Source organism: Scatophagus argus, chromosome 6 (assembly GCF_020382885.2).
Source record: "Scatophagus argus isolate fScaArg1 chromosome 6, fScaArg1.pri, whole genome shotgun sequence".
In the NCBI taxonomy this organism is placed as follows: domain Eukaryota; kingdom Metazoa; phylum Chordata; class Actinopteri; family Scatophagidae; genus Scatophagus; species Scatophagus argus.
In genome coordinates, this window is record NC_058498.1 from 14,644,882 (window position 1) to 14,664,858 (window position 19,977).

At 42.6% G+C, this 19,977-nt stretch overlaps 1 protein-coding gene across 3 annotated transcripts in view; it reads left to right on the plus strand.

Moving 5' to 3' along the window:
• tle5 (TLE family member 5, transcriptional modulator) overlaps positions 1-7,125 on the plus strand; it is a 35,102-nt gene extending 27,977 nt beyond the window's left edge. The window contains exons 5-7 of one of the 3 annotated variants that reach the window (XM_046391702.1): positions 1,057-1,119; positions 1,901-1,975; positions 3,367-7,125. In XM_046391702.1, the coding sequence (XP_046247658.1) occupies positions 1,057-1,119; positions 1,901-1,975; positions 3,367-3,591 (363 nt within the window). In that variant the 3' untranslated portion in view covers positions 3,592-7,125. Of the gene's footprint in view, positions 1-1,056; positions 1,120-1,900; positions 1,976-3,363 lie in introns of all 3 variants that reach the window. The other 2 variants (XM_046391701.1, XM_046391703.1) reach the window with 2 other exon arrangements.
• Positions 7,126-19,977: the final 12,852 nt, after the last annotated feature.

Genomic DNA, 19,977 nt, shown 5'->3' on the forward strand with positions numbered 1-19,977 from the left:
TACACGTAACTTAATTAATGAGGTGAATAAAGGGAGTCTGATATGTCTGATGTGTGGGTGTGTGATGGAAGATGTGTGCCCTGGTTTGGGAAGGTCAGAGCAGATGTTTCCCATACCAGTGAGGGTGTAGTTTGAATCCCAAGGGTTTTATGGAAAAACCTGGCTATATTCTAGGTTTCGTTCTTTGTCAACAAATCCTATGAAAAGACCAAAAAAAGGGCCATAAAACCAGCCTCAGTCAAATTTTGTCTCTGCAGCCAACCCCTGATATAGTTTATTCCATAGACTTCCATTAAAGGCCTTGCACACCCACACAGATGTTTTCATTTACTCCGGTTGATGGGACCTTTTAAGCAGGATGAAGTTTGGTGGAGCAATGCTGGGAATTGCATGACGTCACCAAATTACTACTAGATATTGTAATGTCAACAGTTCTTTTTCACTACAGTCATTTATTTGACGGGTGATAGCAGGAAAAGAGCAGATGTTACTAATAACAGTAATGATGGCTTGGTTCTATTCAAGTGTCCCAGTAAGCCCTGACAGTGTGACAGTGAGCCAACATGAACAATACTGGGACCCCGAAACTGAAGCAGCTGAATTAATTTTATTATTTACCCCTCTGTTTGACATGTCAAAATGTCTGCCATGAAAAAAGGCTCAAGTTAGGTCTTCAAAAGTCAAACATCACAGTCTTGATTTATCCCACCCTTGTTGCTACGTAGCAACAGGAGCGTGAGGGAGCCGTCAGTCAAGCACAATCCGTACGTGCCCAGATAGTCCTGAGACTGTGAGGTTTTATGGGGCAGCATAAATGAAAACACCTGTGTGGATTTGTTTGGGGCTGTGTGCCAGATGGGACAGAGTTGTTGGAAACTACCGAGACTGACGGACAAAGTGTTGGTTTTAGTTTTTTCGTGGGATGTAGTGACAGTGACAAAAATTGACACCCTTTAATGAAAAAAAACCTCTCTCTCTCTCTCTCTCTCTCTCTCTCTCTCTCTCTCTCTCTCTCTCTCTCTCTCTCTCTCACACTCACTCACTCACACCCCACAGGCTGAGATAGTGAAGAGATTGAACGGGATCTGTGCACAAGTCCTCCCTTACCTGTCTCAGGAGGTAAGTGCACACACACGCTGACACAAAGACGTCACTGACCCTCTGACCCTCAGCCCCATTCCTTACATCCTGGAATGAGATCACCCTCATTCCCGCCTCATTACCTCTCCACCTCTGTGACCCCTCACCCATCCCTCCCCTTCTCTCCTCTCCACGTCGCTCCTCCCATCATTCATCATCACTCGCTTCCCGTTTTCCTTTTCCACCTCAGTTTCCCTTCATTCCTCCCTCCCCCACTTTCCTGTGTCATATTCAATCTGTCCTCCCAGCCTTCCCTCCCCCTCCTTCTCGACCTCCTCCACACCCCTCCTTCTCTTTATCCCTGCCTCCTCCTCCACCACCTCCTCCATTCCACTCCTCTTTTTTTCTAATACTCGGGTGTGTTTGTGTGTGTCAGTGTAATAAATGGTGGTGTGATTCAGATAAGCCATGCTCTTATCTGCCCACCAGGGCGTTGACCTCCACCCATTACAGCACACCAGCCAACCATCCATTCCCTGGTGTCACAGAAGGCTTTTGTGTGTGTGTGTGTGTGTGTGTGTGTGTGTGTGTGTGTGTGTGCGCGCCTGCCTGTATGACTGGATGAATAGCTGAATTACTGGGGGGGGTGCATCACCATAGAGGGTTGTCAGCTCTCTGTTGGGACTATTGATATTGATCTAACCTTTCTGCACCCCCGCCCAAACCCTGCTGCACTTGTTTCTGTCTCGCTTTTATTGTCTCACTCACTTTCCTTTCCTTGTCTTCACCCCCACCCATACCCCTCACCCACGACCTCCAGCACCAGCAGCAGGTCCTGGCGGCCATAGAGAGGGCCAAGCAGGTCACCCCCCCAGAGATGAACTCCATCATAAGGGTATGATGTTCCAGCCCTGCTTGAGGATCTTGTGATGGCTAGCAAGTGCTATTATTGATCATTATCACCAATTTCATAGTTTTTTTAAATGACCTGTTTTCAGTATTAATCAAAAGAAAGAAATGTTCAGAATTAAAGCAGCAGAGATACCCCAAATTAGTATCTAGCACGGGTCAAGCACTTTTTGGTAAATGCACGCATCTTTCAAATCCCATGTTTGTTGCACAGGCTTATAAATTATCTATTATTGTGCTATTATTATAAATTTATCTGAACGGAGAGCTGAGATAACCCTTATGACATCACAATGACATCAGTGGGAGAAATGAGATACTGTCCTCCACCCTCCACTACGTAGACACAATTTTTATAATTTGAACAGTAATATTAGCTAGCTAAAATACTGAATCAGTGTGGACTGAGCATTAGCCAACTAGACACCATCTTTCATCTTTGTGGCTTTAATGTTAGCCAGCTACACTTTATCATTATAAGCCTTCTACTAGCTAGCTTAGTTATTCCATCATTTTGCCAGAGTTTTAGAAGTAGCTAGTCGAGTCACTCCATCATTTTACTGTGGTCCTGGTGTTAGCTTAGCCACTCTATCACTGTGATGCATGATTCAGAGAGGCGCCTTGTCTTTGTCTTTGTGTCCACTGCTTTAGATACAGAAGATACTGGTCTTAGGCACAGGCCTGTTTAAATACTGGAGCTGTTCTTCTCAGTTCAGTGACCCAAATATTTATTCCATTTTCTAACACTTATCAATATCTTACTTTGATAGTCAATAATATTATGCTTTATACATGATATACCTTATGGGCATGGACTGTTTGGAGCTTTAAAGCAGAGTTGTTGACTTTGTAGGTGTAGCCTATGCAAACTGGGGCTGTTGGATACCGTTTATGAGAAGTCATTCAGGACTGTCATAAAATCAACCCCCTGATGTGTCATCATGTCGAGTGTGTGTACAACAGGGAGTGATGAAAATGTACAGGCTTGGCAGTAACAATTTTTCTTCCTCCACATTAAAATGTATAGTATTTTTATGTTTTATTTTAGACCATCTCTGTCCTCTGTAAGACAGTTTTTCTTTTTTTGTGCATGTTATCTTGGCGTTGTATATACTGAAAATAACATTTATTATAAATAAGTTATGTGTGCTGCACATTTTCCATCTTCTATCAAGCATGTGTTTGAGCCTTCCCTCTATCCTATTGTGCCTGAGCTATTACCGCTGTGCTTCAGGGGTTATATATTAAACATAATTTGTGATGTATAATAGGACTGTGCGTTGCAGATTTTGCATTTCCCTCTGTGTTTGCAGTGATTTGTGAGCTGGGTCTATCCCGCTGTGTCTAAGTTGTGTCTGGTTGTCTTCCATGCAGCAGCAGCTCCAGGCTCACCAGCTGTCTCAGCTCCAGGGCCTGGCCCTGCCCATGACCCCTCTGCCGCTGGGCCTGAGCCAGCCTACCCTCCCCGCTGTCACCACCTCCTCCGGTCTCTTCTCCCTGTCCTCTCTGCTGGCCTCCCAAGCCCAGCTGGCCAAGGAGGAGAAAGCGTCACGTGACGGAGTTGACAGCCATCGTGAGGAGGACGGAGACAAGTCTGATTAGATGGTGTCCCCATTCAGCTCAGAGACGTGAATCCCCAAATCTGAGTCCCTTTTGGCCTACAGCATCTCCCCTGGTCTCCCTCTCTTTGACCTTAGCTAACATGGGCTTAAATCCCATCACCGCAGCTCCAGCTAGAGACTCATAACCAACTCCCATTATTGGGAGAGCTTTGGCACCTGCCCCTTGTCAAACTACTCCTTATCTCCTCATATTTACTATACTTGTGTTCTTTATTGTCCCTGTCTGTATCTTTTTTCAGACACTGTCTCTTTTTTGTACACAATTAAGCTTCAGGATTTTTGTTGTTGTTTTTTTTTTTTAATCAGGATGACTTTCTCTTTCTGTTCCTTTCTGCCTCCCTGTTGCTCTACCTCTCAGTTCTTATTCTGGTTTAGTTTCTGGTTTTTTTTCCCCTCCATGCCTCCCCCCACCTCTTGCTTCTGTTCTAAGCAGGTCCTTGTTATGCAGGACTGAACTGTGAGACTGAACACCATACTGTAGGTGTTAACACAGGGATTCTTTGGCAAGCTGTAAAACTTGTCAAACATAGCACAGGATTCCTACAGACTTCACTTTCCTGAGAAAGAGGTCCTACAGAGGTCAGTAGTATTGATATGTTTTGGCAGTTCAGATTGCATGCATTTATTCCAAGCTAAAAGTTGGCATTTGATTTTGAGTTCTGTTGATTGTTATGAATCAGATCAGATCAAAAGTTTAAACAGTGCCCTCGTTGGTCCTTAAAGCAACACATACATCCCAACCAAAAACTGCAGCTTTGAGAGCAGTTTTTAACGAGAAGACATCTCCAAATGGCAAACTGGAGATGTTGTGTGTAATCCTACATTTATATGGTGAAAAGGAAAAGCACCGTCTTTGGGCAGACTTCATGCTGAGAGCTGTCAGACTAGATAACAAACCCACCTTAGTAAGTAATCCCTCGTTACTTGCTTTCCTCGCCCGAACCTGTGAGGTACATCAGACAAATCCACCCAGCACCTTAACTAAAAGGCAACATTTTCAGCAGTACTTAAACTAACAGACATACCACTTGACTCTTGCACCCTCCCACCACCTTTTTCATCATTGATGTGCACTAATATTAGAGCAGGCACAGACCAGCGACAGTGTGCATGTTGTGTGTTTGACAGCAGAGGGCAGTGTGTGTCTTTGAAGAATCCTTCTAACTGGGTTCAGGTCCTAGCAAAACAAGGACGGGACAATGACAGAGCACAGGCTGTGTCACAAGGGGAAAGTCTTATTTATCTACTCTTTGTGTGTACAAACTTAATACACAGAGAGTAGACTGGTGACATTAAGCTCTGCATGTGGTCAGTCCCAGTCTCTGTCCTGATCCAGTTCTTGAGAAATGGTTTGTGATCTATTTTAAGCTCAATATGAAACAGAAACACAACCGGGCCCATGCTTTTGATCCCGTCTGTAAATTTTAATACTGTACATTTTGATTCACTGTACATATTCACATCTGTCACATATCAGACAAACACTGCATTATACCGATGACTTAACACAAACATACAACACTTCTGCTTCTTCTCCATGACCTAACAAAATTAAAGCCTCTGGTCAGATGGAAGTGGGGTGAAACTGTGCTGGCAGTAATCTTGACGTCAACAAAATGTGGCTGCTTTTAAAATCTCTTCTGAATTTCCCGCATTTGGGGCGTACTGGTAGCCTCGTGATTGAAACCAATTTGGGTAACGTCCCCAGTCGCAGCGTCCCCAGTTTCACGGCAGCAGGAGACCTTTGCTGCAGACTAATGCCCCATTTAATTACTTGGGTTTAATTACTTAACGATGAATTTTGGTGTGAGGCAAACGTGTTCGCTTCATTTCAGGCACTTCTGTATTATTAAGAGCCAAGTCAGATATATTAGAGCTTTCATAAAAATCACAGCTTCCCAGTCCTAACTGCCACTAGAAGTGAGGGACATGTCACCGACAGAGTCCGAATAAGAGGTCTGAGACGCCAGTGTAAGTGGACAATGTAGGGGCTTTGACCAGGCCAGTAGCAGCCAAAATGTCCCCACTAAATGTCTTCTTTCTACCGGCTGAGTTGAAAATGACATTTTTGCCAGCACACATTTCCAGCACAGGTATCCTCAGTGATAATCAAACCCCTGTCCTTAGTGCTGTCGACCCACAAAAAAAAAATTTGTTATTGACTACGAGTCGACTGTGGTGGCCCCTTTTTGTCTGAGCGTCGATATGAAGACAGCCTGTGTACGAAGTTGATGCAGACAAAGCCGACACACTCATAGACACAGTAACACACACACACACAGCGTTTCTTAGCCTCCTCTCTCTGTTTTAATGTGTGCACTGTGAGAGTGAATTGAAAAATGCTACTCCCTGGCATGATGATGACAAAGCCCCTTTTCTTTTTCTTTTTTTTTTTTTATTGTTGAAGGCATACGGAAAGCAAAAATATACAAATGGCAGAATAAAACCCCTCTAAAAGTTGAGATGACATCCCGTTTGTGACATTGGTGCGATGGCTTTTTCACCGATGCCCATTGCTGTGTATGTATGTGAATACATAAACAAGACGTGTATAAACAGTTGTACAGGTTTGGTCGTCGATGATGAACCATGGAGATAAAATGCATCCCTGCTCTCACTCCAGCTAAAGCTAACATGCTACCCGGCTTGTGAATTAAGCTCGCAGCACATCGTCGTCCCATCCAGCCACACACTGTATGTATCTAGCTACATACTGTACTCGTTGTAGTGATATGCAGAGCGTGTAGACAAAGCGAGACACACACACACATACACATACACACCAGTGCATGTCAGCAGGGGAACGGAGATTGATTTTTGTTTTTTCTAGTGGAGACATTTTGTTTTTAAAGAATGTTTGGTCCAAACTTTCTGTGATCAATGCACTTGTTTTTTTTTTTTTATTTTCCTCTTCTTTGTTTTGAAATATTAATCGATATGAACTAGAACGAGAATTACAAAGCTGACGTTATAAACATACAGATGAAATTCTATGTATTTGTTAAAGTAGTTGGAGGTGCTCGCCTCTGTATACAGTTATACATAGAAAGCTTTATGTGTATATAGCTGCATCTTTTCTTGTCTGTCCTGGATGATTCTTGTGCTATTGTGTTACAAAACTGATGTGACACCGGGGGGAAACTGCAGTACATTGACCTTTTGCCCTTTGAGCCCTTTTTTCTTCTTTGAGTGCCCTAAACCCTTTTACTCCGACGTCTCATCCCTCCTTTCCAACTCTTTGCCCCCATAGCGTGAAGCATTGTAAACGTTTTGAGCTTTGTAAAGGTCTTTTTTTAAATACTTATTTTGTGCATAATGTAAAACCTTAAAGTGTGTACTTTGGCAAAAAGAAATGTTTTGTGTCTGAAATCATAGCTTCATTGAAACAAAACAACAAAAAAAGAAACTATAAAAAGTACAACAAACACTTACTATAAATAATATGAAATGTTCTGCAGTAAGGAAGGAAGGACTTCTGGTGCCTTACAAATAAAGTCAATCAAATCATTAGAAAGTTTTCCTGCTCTTCTGTGACTCTTTTTGAATGCATGCACATCTTTAATTTGACTAACTTTCTTGTTGAAGTTATGTGATTGTAGCTCAGTGGTGAGGGAGTACTTGAGAATTTAGTTTCATTGTCTTTGCATTCAAGACCGAGAGGCGGACAGCCTCTGTAATGCTGGAAACAACCAAATTCACGTCGTCCTTCTCGCAGCACCCTTGTTAGCTTGTCGTTTACATCTCCGTTCACGATACAGCCATTCATTGTTTTTACCTGCTAACCATTTGCAGGATCGGCTTCGACAAAATCTCGTTTAAGTTCCAAGTTGATTTTGTAGCCTGAAAACTGAAAATGAAGACCAGAAAATGATCTTAACTGTAAAAACCAAACATTTTGATCATCACACACAAGCTTCCTCTGCAGATGGAGTTTATGGATTTGTAGATGTTGAAATTTCAGAAGAGACTCATACACATGTTTGATTAAACTTAAAAGAACATAATCCCATTTTACAGTAGGCTTTGGGAAACTAAGAGATACAAAGTGAAACTACTAGTGACTGAAACTAATGATATAAAGTATTGCAAATACTGAAACAGATATTAACATATCAAAATGTCAGTGAAGTTACAGGTGCTATAGGACCAGAGGATAGCACAGGCAGATTTTCACAGAGTTTGAGAAACAGCAAATCATCCAAACATGCCAGCACAGATGATTTGCGCAGCACAAGCAGCATGTGGTCTGAATCAACTCTCATGAACTTTCATGATGTTTGACTGCGAGGCTGAAATTCAACATGAGAACATGGAAATGTCTTCAGATCATACTTGGGGGGTCCTCATCCTACATCGGTTATGGCGTGCTCAGATCCATGACTTTACTCATTCCGTTTAACAAACAGGATCTGCTGCTTCCTGACTGCCTGATGCTTCCTGTAGTTCACAGTAGATCCACCAGGAGGAACTGTTGATTTACGTTTTCCGACCAAGGTGAAATCAGCAGGTAATTGCTCTGAGGTATTCTGGCATTTGCTTCAGTGTTTGTGTGTCACGTTTGACGGGGATCTTCCTGCTCTTTTGGCAGCATTGATGAAGGTTTATCTATTCAGCACTGCATGTCCCCAGAATTGATGTGACATCTCAGACACGGTGGATCACGGCCCGTTTGGCACCTGCGCATAATCCTCATTTAGGTGCTCTGTCTATTAAGTCCTGAGACATAACTTGGTTCGTTGCATTCACAGCTCATTCACTTACACGCACGCTGATTGATGCACATGCAGTTGATGTTTTTTTTTTTCTTTCCTGTGTTTGAATGACAGCACGTCCTTGCCTTTCTTCTTCACTTTCTCCTCTCTATCCTTCTAACTTTCCATTTCTCCCCTCCCTCCTTCTATTTGCCTTTCCCCGTGTCCATGCAGACGAGTGTGTATGCCTGACTGTGTGTATATGTGTGTGTCTGTGCACAAACAGAAAAGAGAAAGAGGAAGGCTTGTGAAACCTCAGAGTTCCTGTGGTTGCAGCCCTCCTTCCTCTCTTCCTCCCTTCCTCTCTCTTTCTCTCTCCCTGTAGACAGCTCTGGATCTGACACTTGAATAAATATGAAAGTGCCCTATTTTTTCTCTTTCTGTCTGAGGATTCACACACTCCTCACAAGCAGCGACGCAGAGGCTGCAGAAGGGAGGTTTTTTCTCATCCTCTCTTTTTCCACAAGGCACATTAGAGCCAGTGGAAAAACACTAAAGTGCCACAATCACACTCAAGTTATTTAATTAGTGGCACTTTAAAGTATTAACACTGATGATATGTGTTTTCTTATTGTCAACAAATCCTGTGAAAAGACCAAAGACCAAAGAAGATTAATTTACCCTACCAATAATTATTGCCTCATACTCATCTGTGCCACAGACTTGCACTGTTCAATGAGCACTTGAAACTCCATATACCTCCATATTAAAATGCCAGACTTTACAGCAGAAATAAACACATTTTGGATTCTGTAGCTGATTTCATTATATTATGATATTTTATTATATTATGGCTGAAAGCTATGGATAATTAAGCATGTGGCCACTTTGCTAACAGCGAGCTCACCATCACCTCAGCTAATTCGAACTTTGCCTCTCTGCCACGTTTGTTAGGCTGAACGAATAGCACGGCTTGCTGTGCGGCTAATCGTAGACCATCCAAGAGGTCTGTGCTGCACCTTTTCGCTCCTTTTAGTTTTTGGAGTAGTTTCTGTAATTTTCCTGTTTTTATAACGTGCGTTCACCTCTGAGAATCTTTCAGTCTAATGACTTTTAAGTTGCTTGAGGGGTCATAAGTATAGTGAAACCATGAAATTAATTCAGGCAGTTAATTTGAGCCTTTACACTCACATATGACTTACTCTCACTACAACATACTGTATTTCCAGTGTTCCTACTTTTTTAAAATAACAATGACATGCTCAAATAGTCATACTCACTCTTTTCCCACCATGCACTTCACCCCACTCACCTGAAACCTGTCCACTCTCCCAGCATCTACCCTCCTGCAGGCTCTGTGTATTATCACATCTCCCCACTTCCTGCTGTGCTGGGCCTGCTGCTTTCCTCGCGGGGAGTGATGAGGTAAGAGCCCAGACACCAAATATCACTGCTGTACATGTTCTGCTGTTATATTATAACCCATTCATGGCTGACTGAACCTCATGTCAAAGGATCACAAACCAACAAACCTCTGTATTGAAGACATGAAAATATACTGAATGTAGGCAAGCGAGTATGTGTTCTCAGTCCTGATGGGAACACACAAGGGCGCTGCACTGGAAAACAAGGCTTTGTGTGTCTTTGTGATGATGATGAAGATGATGATGATGAGTGTGAGCACAGAGAGGGACAGAGAGAGAGAGAAGTGTCTTGATTAATCATGATTGACTCATTCAGAGCCCACTCGTCTTTTCCTCCTCGCTCCCTCGCTCCCGTTCTCCTTTATGGCTTGATTACTGAGACGTACTCTATCTCTCATTACCTCCCCTCTTCCATCCCTCACTCTTTTCTTCATATTTTCTCTCTCTCCCTTACACCCCTCCACCCTCCTGTCGCGCGCCAGTTAATTCATCCGTCCCTGGGAAAGGAGCCTGTCAATCTCAGTCTGCTGCCTCTCCATCCTCTTACCTGCTGCACATCTACCCCTCCATCCATCCATCACTGTCACTCTTTTTCCTCCCTTTCTGTCTCAGTCTTCCTCATTCCCACCACTCTTTTATACATAATTTTATATAATTCTCTTTTTCCTCTCTCTCTGTTCAAAGGCTTCCTCCATATCTTTGTCCCCTCTTTTCCTCCTCTGCATTCAGTGTGATCTCTCGTTCCCTGTGTGTCTCACACACACACTCATACAAATGGAGAAAAATAAGCAAACACACAAATTTTTACTTCCAGTTATCTCTCTTTCTGTTTTTCTGTCTGTCTGCCTGCCTCTGTGTCTCTCTCCCTCCCTCTCGGCCTCTGCTAGAAGAGCAGTCAGTGTTGACACAACCCGGTCTAATACAGATGCTTCCAGAGATGCACCATGGGAAACCGTCTCTTGGCCTGCTTTTCTAATCTTGTCTTCTCTGCAGTTCTCTGTTGCACACACACGTTCAGATCCAGTGTGCACGCGGGTTTTTCACACACATGCGCACACAGCAAACGTGCACACACACACACAAACACATAAACAAACACACACTGCGAATGGTGTGTATGTGTGCGTAGCAGCTGCTTTTCTCAAGCAGCAGGAAACAGAGAGAGAGATGAGAACCATTCAAACTTTAATGGAGTCATATGAGACACAAACACCCGCTCTCTCCGTCTCCTCTTCTTCGTAGACCTTCTTCCTCCTTTTCTCTTCCTTTCCTCTGATTTTTTTGAATTTACTCTAACTTTCTCTCACTCCTCTGTCCTCTTTCCTCCTGGCTCATTATGTATTCTCTTCATCATCTCATCCCGTTTTCTCTCAGTCTTCCTCACTCTTTAGTTTTGTCTTTTCCTGTCTTCATGTTAGACTCATAACGGCGTTCACTGTATATCTTTTACTCATCATGTATCTCTGTTGCTTGCTTCTATCTCTAAATATCTCTTTCCTGATGACTTTGCTTTTATCACCTAGCGGACATCAGCTTAGAAATATTTTGTTTAGAGTTTTTAACACTGGAAAAATTAAAGATGAGTTCATTCAGAATGGTGGGGCTGAAGATGGCAGTAGGGCAGATGGGTGGTCGAGAGAGGGGAATGCCTGTGGCTGGCTGAGACTGATGGCCAACCTGGTGCCAGGCATCCAAACCCACAACACACACTCAAACACTCAAACACATCCACACACACCTGACAGACAGAGGAGGGAAAACAAGCAGGGGGAAAAAAACACAAGGAAAGCCTGGAGTCACTGCCGGAGCAGAAAATCTAGACTTTTTCCCTTGAACCCTTGAGCTTGTGCACGTGAAGAAATACATTTTGGCACGTACACATATTCACAGTCACAAGCATCACAGTCATGTCAATTACATTTCTGTCCTCAAACATTTACAAAGTCAGTGGTTGAAACCATACATGCATGTTGCATCCACGTTTACCAGATCATGTTTTCCCAGTCTTTGGTAGTGCATACAGTAGCTAAGTTTATTTCCACATTACCCTGACCAACTATCCCTCAGTGGAACAGCCTAAAACTGGTTCAGTGAAACAGCACTGCACTTTGAAGTTAATGTGACATACATTGTAAATACAACACTGCATGACACCCACTGCCTCAGAGAGGTTTCTCCCCCCATAAACTTTCATTTTGAAAGAAGCAGCTTTAAACCACGGATGAACCATGTAGTGTTGCAAGACTCGCAAAGTGACTCATTTCACTGTAGGAATTGTATCTATTTGTAGCAATTACATTTGGAAGGTCTCAAAGAGCTGCATGATTAAATCAATTTATCTCCATCAGCAGAGCAGGTAGCATAGGGCTAAACTGAAGGTTAAGGGCTTGGCTGGCCGTAGTCTCTACTGAGCATGCTCTGTGTAAGCAGAAGCTATGCAGAAGATTCAGGTAATTTTAAACAAGCAAAGTTCAACATTTTCAGCTTCATGGGCCACTGACCGACTTTTGCAGGAATGAACAGGTTCCCCGACTCCAATGCTGTATCCACATTTTTCCTTGATACATCCACAGTAGCATTAGTGGTCAAAGACACCAAACATTATCTTAACTGATATCAATCTGATCTAATGCAAATAAGCTTAAGTCCCAAAATGTGGTACTGCTCCTTTAACCCCTAGCAGTTCTGTATAAAGAACATGTGAGGATGAACAAATTTCCTTTTTACTCCCATATCCTCTCACTCTCTCTCTCTCTTCATAGTGTCTCTACCCCCACTGGTAATGTTGTTCAGTGTAGAGCCCTCCCCTGTGTGGTTAGTGGGCTGTTACCCAGCTGCCTCTGATACTTCCTGCCTGTCACTTCCAATCCTGGTGACAGTGTGCCTAACACACACACACACACACTCGCCTTGTCTTGTGTGGATACACCATTGTTTAGGAAACGTTATGCAGTCGTATGCCCAAGAGATATGCATAAACACATACGCTGATGTTTTTCACGCACATACTTGCAAAACCGTTTGTGTATTAAGATACGTACACAAATACACACGCACAAACACAGACATACAGAGACACACACACACACATACACACACTCAGAGGCACCACTTCAAAAAATGCTGGCAGTCATACATGTGTATATATGAGGATATAAACATACAAGCACATGCCTGCACACACACACACACACACACACACACACACACACACGTTACCAGCACAGCAGTGGAGTAGACTCCCCATTGCTGAAAGCCAAATTCATTTAGCAAGCACCTTCACTCTGCTGCTCCTCTCTCTCCAGCTCTATTTGCAGGCTGCCACACTGCTCCTCCTCCTCCTCCTCCTCCTCCTCCTCCTTTTCTTCATCTTCTGGCTGCCAGAGGAGAAACCAGGTCTTCTTTTATCTTTTCTCATTTATTTTTCACAGTTTTTGGTTTCTGTATTACTTACAGTTACATGAAACAATTCTTATTCAAACACAAACATACTGTTTATAAATATGTAGATAAATTGAGTTGGAAGGTCCATTCCTGTAAAAATCATGACTCAAGGCCCACTTGCGAGCAAACTGAAGCTCTCAGCTGCGTGCCGAGGCTCGTCCTCAACAGCTGGAGACTGTGTGCATCTGAGCAGATTTCTTAAGAAGAAGCAGAATCAGCTTTATTGGCAGTATATATATTTTTACATACACACACACTGAATTTTTCTCTGCATTTAACCCATCCTTTGTTGAACACATATGCAACACCCAGCAAATTACATGCAGTGGAACACACACAGGAGCAGTGGGCTGCCACTGTCAGGCGCCCCGGGAGCAAACTGGGGGTTAAGTACCTTGCTCAAGGGCATATCAGCCGGCTAATGGAGGGGAGGGGGGCATTTTGTCATTAATCACTCCACCACACCCAATTTTTTTCTGCCCGTTGTGTCCCTGTGTGTGTTCTGTATGTGTGTATTTGTTCTCACAAAGCTGGTTTTTAATCTTGCCTTGAATGCTGTAATGGACTTTGATCAACTTGTGTTATTTCCAAATGTGTTTTAACAACCACAGCTACATTTGGTGTGTTGGCATTCTTTATTTATTTATTCATTCATTCATTTATATTTTTGGGTGTGTGTTTTCTCATTTTGATACCAGAGGCCTTCACCAGGGCTCTTTAGACACTGGAGCGACCTGCTAGAGGAGCTCTGACAGGTTGACTTGGTGTTGACTTGTGAATCACTTCTGAAACTCTCACTTAGGGATTTAATTTTTACATTAGTGTCTTTCATTGATTCTAGTGCTTTTGTTTGTTTGTTTACCTTCATTTTACCTTTCTTACCTTTTTGGCTTTCCTCTGTTCTTTTCTTCTGTTGTCAGCTTTGTTTTTAATCCTCAGAAAGTGCTTTGAATCTACAATGCAGCAGCTGCTACAACTACAACTGATTCATAAGGGCCTGGTACATTGGTCAGCATGTCTTCTCTGCTGCTAAATAACACCAAACTGCCAATGAGCTGAAAACTTAAATATGGAAAAACTGTGATATATAGCAGCTGAAATACAGATTGGCCTGTACGAGCTGGCATTTGAACTGACAGGCCTACAGATTGTACTGAAATGTTCTTGTCATGTATCACATATGTTGACAGTTCAATGTGTTCGTGACCCGGCCTGTCCTGTCCATCACTCTGGCTTCACACTCTGGACATACCTACCTATCCCGTGTGTCCTGCTTCTGTCTGGTCAGCGCTGTAGTTTCTGGAAAGCACTTTCATCCCGATCCTCATCACTAATTCATCTGCTTACGACCTCCATCCATCATTGCCAGCTCAAGTATGAAAACACCTCAGGCTAACTCACTGCAATAGTAGCCCAGCTTCCTCCTCACACCATGAAACACACTCTGTTTCTTTTCTTCTCCTCTGATACACATGGGAAAAAAAATCCCTGTGTCACCTTTTTCTGTTCAGTTTCTCTTCATCATCTGCCTCTCTGTTTCTGCCTCCCTTTCTTGTTACTGCCTCTCACATTTTCTTTATATCCTCTTTTTTATGTCTCTTTCTTTTCTCCCTCTCCGTGCTTTTCTTTTCTTGCTGCATTTATCCGAGCTTGCCCCTAAAAGCAAGCATTACAGCGAGTGCCAATGACAAGATAATGGTCTGTTTGTAGTTACTAAACTCAGTAATGCTAATGTTAGATCCTCTCAGACTCTCTGTTTGCTTCACAAATATATTCCTGCCAACATGCGCCTCAGAATTCCAATTTTGCTGTTTTTCTATTTTATACTTTGTTGTTCATATTAAAAATTTATATGACTGTTCTACAGTCCTGTTGCACAGGGATCAAGGTTACAAACAATCTCAACTGCTGCTCTTGCAGTGGAAGGCATTTAGTCATGTTTGGATTTTTAGACTTTTTCTCATCAGGACAATTTTTGCCTTCTGCGGGAAGCATTCATGACTTCATAAATATATGGTTGTCAGACTGTAAAATGTTAGGTCTGCTCAATTGCTGGAATGTTGATTCTTTTGTTATACAAGTGTTTTCAGCTGTCATCTGTGATATGCTACCCAGTGTTGGCTTGCCAGCCCACATCCCAACAGTCAGAAATCCATTTGAGTCTGTCCACACTGCTTTTTAATCCACACATGGCTTCAAGAAAGTCAATATCTAACTGTTGGCTGCTCGGTTGATCCACAGCATGAAATATGAGATGTGTTGACAACTATTGATTGACCATGAAATTTAGTACGTACATTCATGTCACCATCAGAATGAATGAAGTGTATAACTTCTAACTTCAGTGGGCTCCATTAAAAACCAACAATAAATCAGATTTCTTAAGTTTTTGGTTGCCTGGGTGACCTCTTGGTTGTGGTGCACACCACACAACTGCAAGAGCTTTGCTGTTAACTGTCAAATAAAGGAATGACACCAGTGACCACATACCTGCAAAACCAAAGACATTCATAGTAGCTTCAATGTGCTTTGTGTTAAGGCCTAATTAGCAAATGTTAGCATGCTATCACTCTAAACTAAGATGATAAACATAAGAATTTAGAAAATAACTTATTAGAAATAAGCAACATGCTAACATGTTTACTTGTAGCTTTGACATTTTTAAAATAAATGAACAATGTCTATAACACTTGCTATTTCACTTAGATTTTACGATTTTGCCAGTGTTAAAAAAAAACCCTGCTTTGTCAGCATGTAAAAACTCCCACGAAGATTTACCAGCATGGCAGAAACATACGTCAACCTAATTACTGTCTCCTCCATTGTCCACGACATCCACCTGCGTTTTTATAAAGATTTGCTCTCCAACCATACCAGAATTAGTCAAATCGTGCAGATTGGATTGGTTAAAACCCAAGCAAATAAACAACCTTCAACTATTTTTTTTTAAATTCTCTTTAATGTTCCTATTTAAACATGTGCAGTGAGATGAACGACATACTTTTGTGTAAGGTTATGTTCCAAGGCTGGATTCTTAGTTATTTGTGATATTCTGAAGCAGAACGAGCTCCAGATTCACATACAGATGCAGAGCTGAGAATGATATTAACATAACTGTGCAGTCCACATTTTAAAATCCGTCATCGAAACCATTTATTGTGGATTTTTGTCAGCCTTTTGTAGCTTTTAAAAAACACTGTTTAATTGTGAGACTGAAACAGAAACCTTAAATCCGTGTGCTGGTAGCATGCCCATGAATCTAGCTAGTTACTTACCTGTGCAATATAACAGTAAGGATTTCATGTAGGTGGCTATTAAAGTAAATCGTTTTACCACAGTGGATCTCCTCCGTCAGCTGAATTACTCAGTTGTCAGTAGTAAATATAGCAGACTTCAGAGAGATGAAATGAAGACAGAAGGCTACATTTTCTGAAAAAAACTTAAATTGAGCTCTTGGTCTGTGTAGATGTCTACCTCCTTCATCTTGGCGTTTCTGCTTGTCTCTCCTCCTTTTTCTCCCTCGACAATCTGTTCATACCTTCTTAGCCGCACTTCATCTCTCCTGCAAACCCTTTCCTTGTCCTTCCTCCATAACTTTCCCCTTCCTTCCTTATGCCCTTCCTCTTCTCACTCCTCCTCATTTAGATTTCACCCTCACCATACCGGAGCCATTCTTCCCTCCCTTCCATCATGCAGTCTCCTTCTTCCTCTCTTCCTCTCATTGCTGCTCTCCCTCCCTGCAGACAGCCATATGCAGCACTGTTAATGGCAGGGTGCTGTGTGGTTGTGAAGTGGTCTGGCTGTGGTCTGTTTGCACTGCCACTGCGGTTCATTTTGCTTACCAGCCTGCTGCTTCACCCTGTCTGGACCCGGCTGGCAGCCTGGCTGGCCAGCCGGATGGTTGACTGACTGACTGCTGCGTAATTGAGGCGGTCGCACAAATGCTTACACACACACACACACACACACACACACACACACACACACAGACACGCGCACGCAAGCTACCACCACTACCGCAAGCCTGCCATAAACTATCCTTGTGTGTCACTGGAGACACAGGCCAGCCATTGGTGTCATGTTGCTGCTCTGCTCTCAGCTTAATGCTCCCTGTTGTCTAAATATTCTGACAATATCACCAAACACCGTTTATCATCCTGTAATTGCAACCTGCAGAAAGGTGGTAAGCGATAAAGCTGAGAATGATTAACGTCATGACTCATGGTGCTTCATGTGTGAGTCCAGCTGATGGGAACCATGTAAAAAGCGCAGTCTGTGTCTGTAACAGTCTGTGAGTAAGAGTGTGTGTGTTGAGCTGCATGTAGCGACTGGACAGGTAGGCCTGCATACGGTGGAGCGGTTAATGAACAAAAGGAAAAGAGATGTATGACAAGATAAAGCAGAGGGGCCGACGAAACTGAACAATTACAGAAAGAAAGTTTGCGAAGATGATTTTTTGTGGGGGAAAGAAGTGCAGCAATAAGGTGCAAGTTTTGTACTTAAATGTGTGTTTGTGTGAGTGTGTTTCACCATCTGCAAGGAGGCAAGAAAGAGAAACAGACTCAGACAGAGAGCAGACAGGGAGGGAGAGAGGAAGCAGGAGGAGGGGTGCTGCCAGAGGGTGAATGTTGGAACATAGAGCATGCTGTGTTGATTTGATTAAATTCAGTTCTGTTCTATTTGCAGTAGGCCTAGTTACTCAGCTATATTTGTACAGTGGTGTCTGCTGAGTATTAACAACACCGACACAGATCTCTGGGAGGACGGGAGGCCTGGGATTAGGCTCTGAGAAGCACTTTTAAAAAGGATATCACAAGTTTTTGGGGGGAGATTAGCCCTGTTTGTCAGTTTTATGGTTTATCTGTTTCCACTGATACCTGAATTAATCCACATGTCCTGTGACTGATGTTCACACTCAACAGACACTATGTAGTAAGAAGAGATAACCAACATCAGTGGGCGATCTGTAGTCATCTGTTACAGAGGTGGCTTGGTCTGCGATGCATTTCCGGGCAGTGCAGAAGCTACTGAATTATCACGGAAAAATTACATGTATATTATAGGTGCACTTCACTGAGTCCTGACTGATTCTGGTTTGGTAAAAACACCATAATATTACAAACCACTAGGTGCTGTGATTTTGCTGAGAAAGCAGCAAAAGCACAATCCCTAGAAATCCTTGAAATTCTCAGAAACATGTTGGAGCGCCACTGACGTGCACATCAAGTGTAAAACATGTCAGTGTTATCAGTTTCGAGCTGAGCTTTTGACAGCATAAGTTCATAGTGCTGCTTTATTGTTAAGGACACATTCTACACCCCTTGCTGCTTTCACTGTGGGACAGTGACGTTTATAGTGAAAAGGAGAAAAGCGGAAACTGAAAAACGATTACTGAGCGCAAGGCTTTAACACCACCAGGAGCTCGTGCACACAATCACACTTAGCCTACGAGGGCCAAAAACCGCCAGTTTGTGCTTCCTGCATTCATCTGATGCTAGACGATGATGCTCTCTCTGGCTTCCAATAAGAATGTACTTTAAATATTTGGTTCTTTTTCAAAATAATTGGGGTTATATGAAAATGAAGAAATATTTGGTGCAAATAATCAAGATTTATGGTGGTTTAAATAAATACAGAGCGTCAAGGGCCAGCTAGAACATGTTTTGGGGGGATTTCTAAAGGTGGTAGTTCACCTGAGAGCCGTTCACCTCTATGATATTGCACAGATGATGGATAACAATTAAAAATAATAATAGGTTGTAGAGTCATTTCGTGTGTTGACTGAGAGAGTGGATGGCCTTGGGGAAGAAACTGTTTATGAGTCCAGTGGTTCGTGATTTTATTGACCTGCACCGCCTTCCTGAGGGCAGAAGGTCAAACAGGTGGTGACCAGGGTGAGAAGAGTCTCTGACAATATCTAGACTTCACGGCTCTTTTAAACTCACACATTCTGCGGGCGTGTTAGCGGGAAGTCTGCGAATACTGAGGTCTGTCCAAACCTGTATTTCATCCAGTCGGCAACGGTCTTCAAGTGGACCAGGCTTCACCGATATAATTACCCACAACTTGTTGTAATACATATATGATGTAGTTTTCAATAGTCAGCTGAAGATACAGAATTTGTTATGGATTATTACAATGTCAATCAATTTAGGTCGACATAATTTTGTAGCGCTGAAATAATATTCAGATACATCAAGGTTAACGAGAGAGAAGCATTTTGGTCATTTTGCTATTGAGGTGGATGGAGACATTTTGTTCGGAGTGAAGCGAAGATCATCATGACTCTTCTGTTGAATCACCTGCAGAAAACGCCACATTCAATTGTTAGATTTTTGTTTGATATTTTTTTTCCTCTCTCATGCACATCATGTTCAGAATGCACACAGCACACATGTAGTCAGACTGCCAGACTGTCTGTATCTGTGTTGGTCCAGCTTTTATCCTGCTCTGCCATTATGCACCTGTGTTTGTGACTTCTGCCTGCATCAGGTTATCTAAATGATCCCAGCCTGAGCTTAGTTTGTTTTCTTGCCATTACAAAAAGGTTGTTAGGAACTTGCCTGGATTGTTCGTAGTACAGTTAGCAGCCAGTCGATATCTAGTACAACAGGCAATATTTTAGCAGACGTATACAGAGAGAACAGCACTGCAGCATGTGCTTGTTCAATAAGCAAATATTTCCTGAAAACAAATCCAATTCCAAGCCTGACAAGTAAGAAATTTGAAAAATATTGCTTTCCAACGTAATTCAGTTGAGGAAAACCAATTGAATTCAGCTCAGTGTGGTACTCAAAGTTCCTCTGA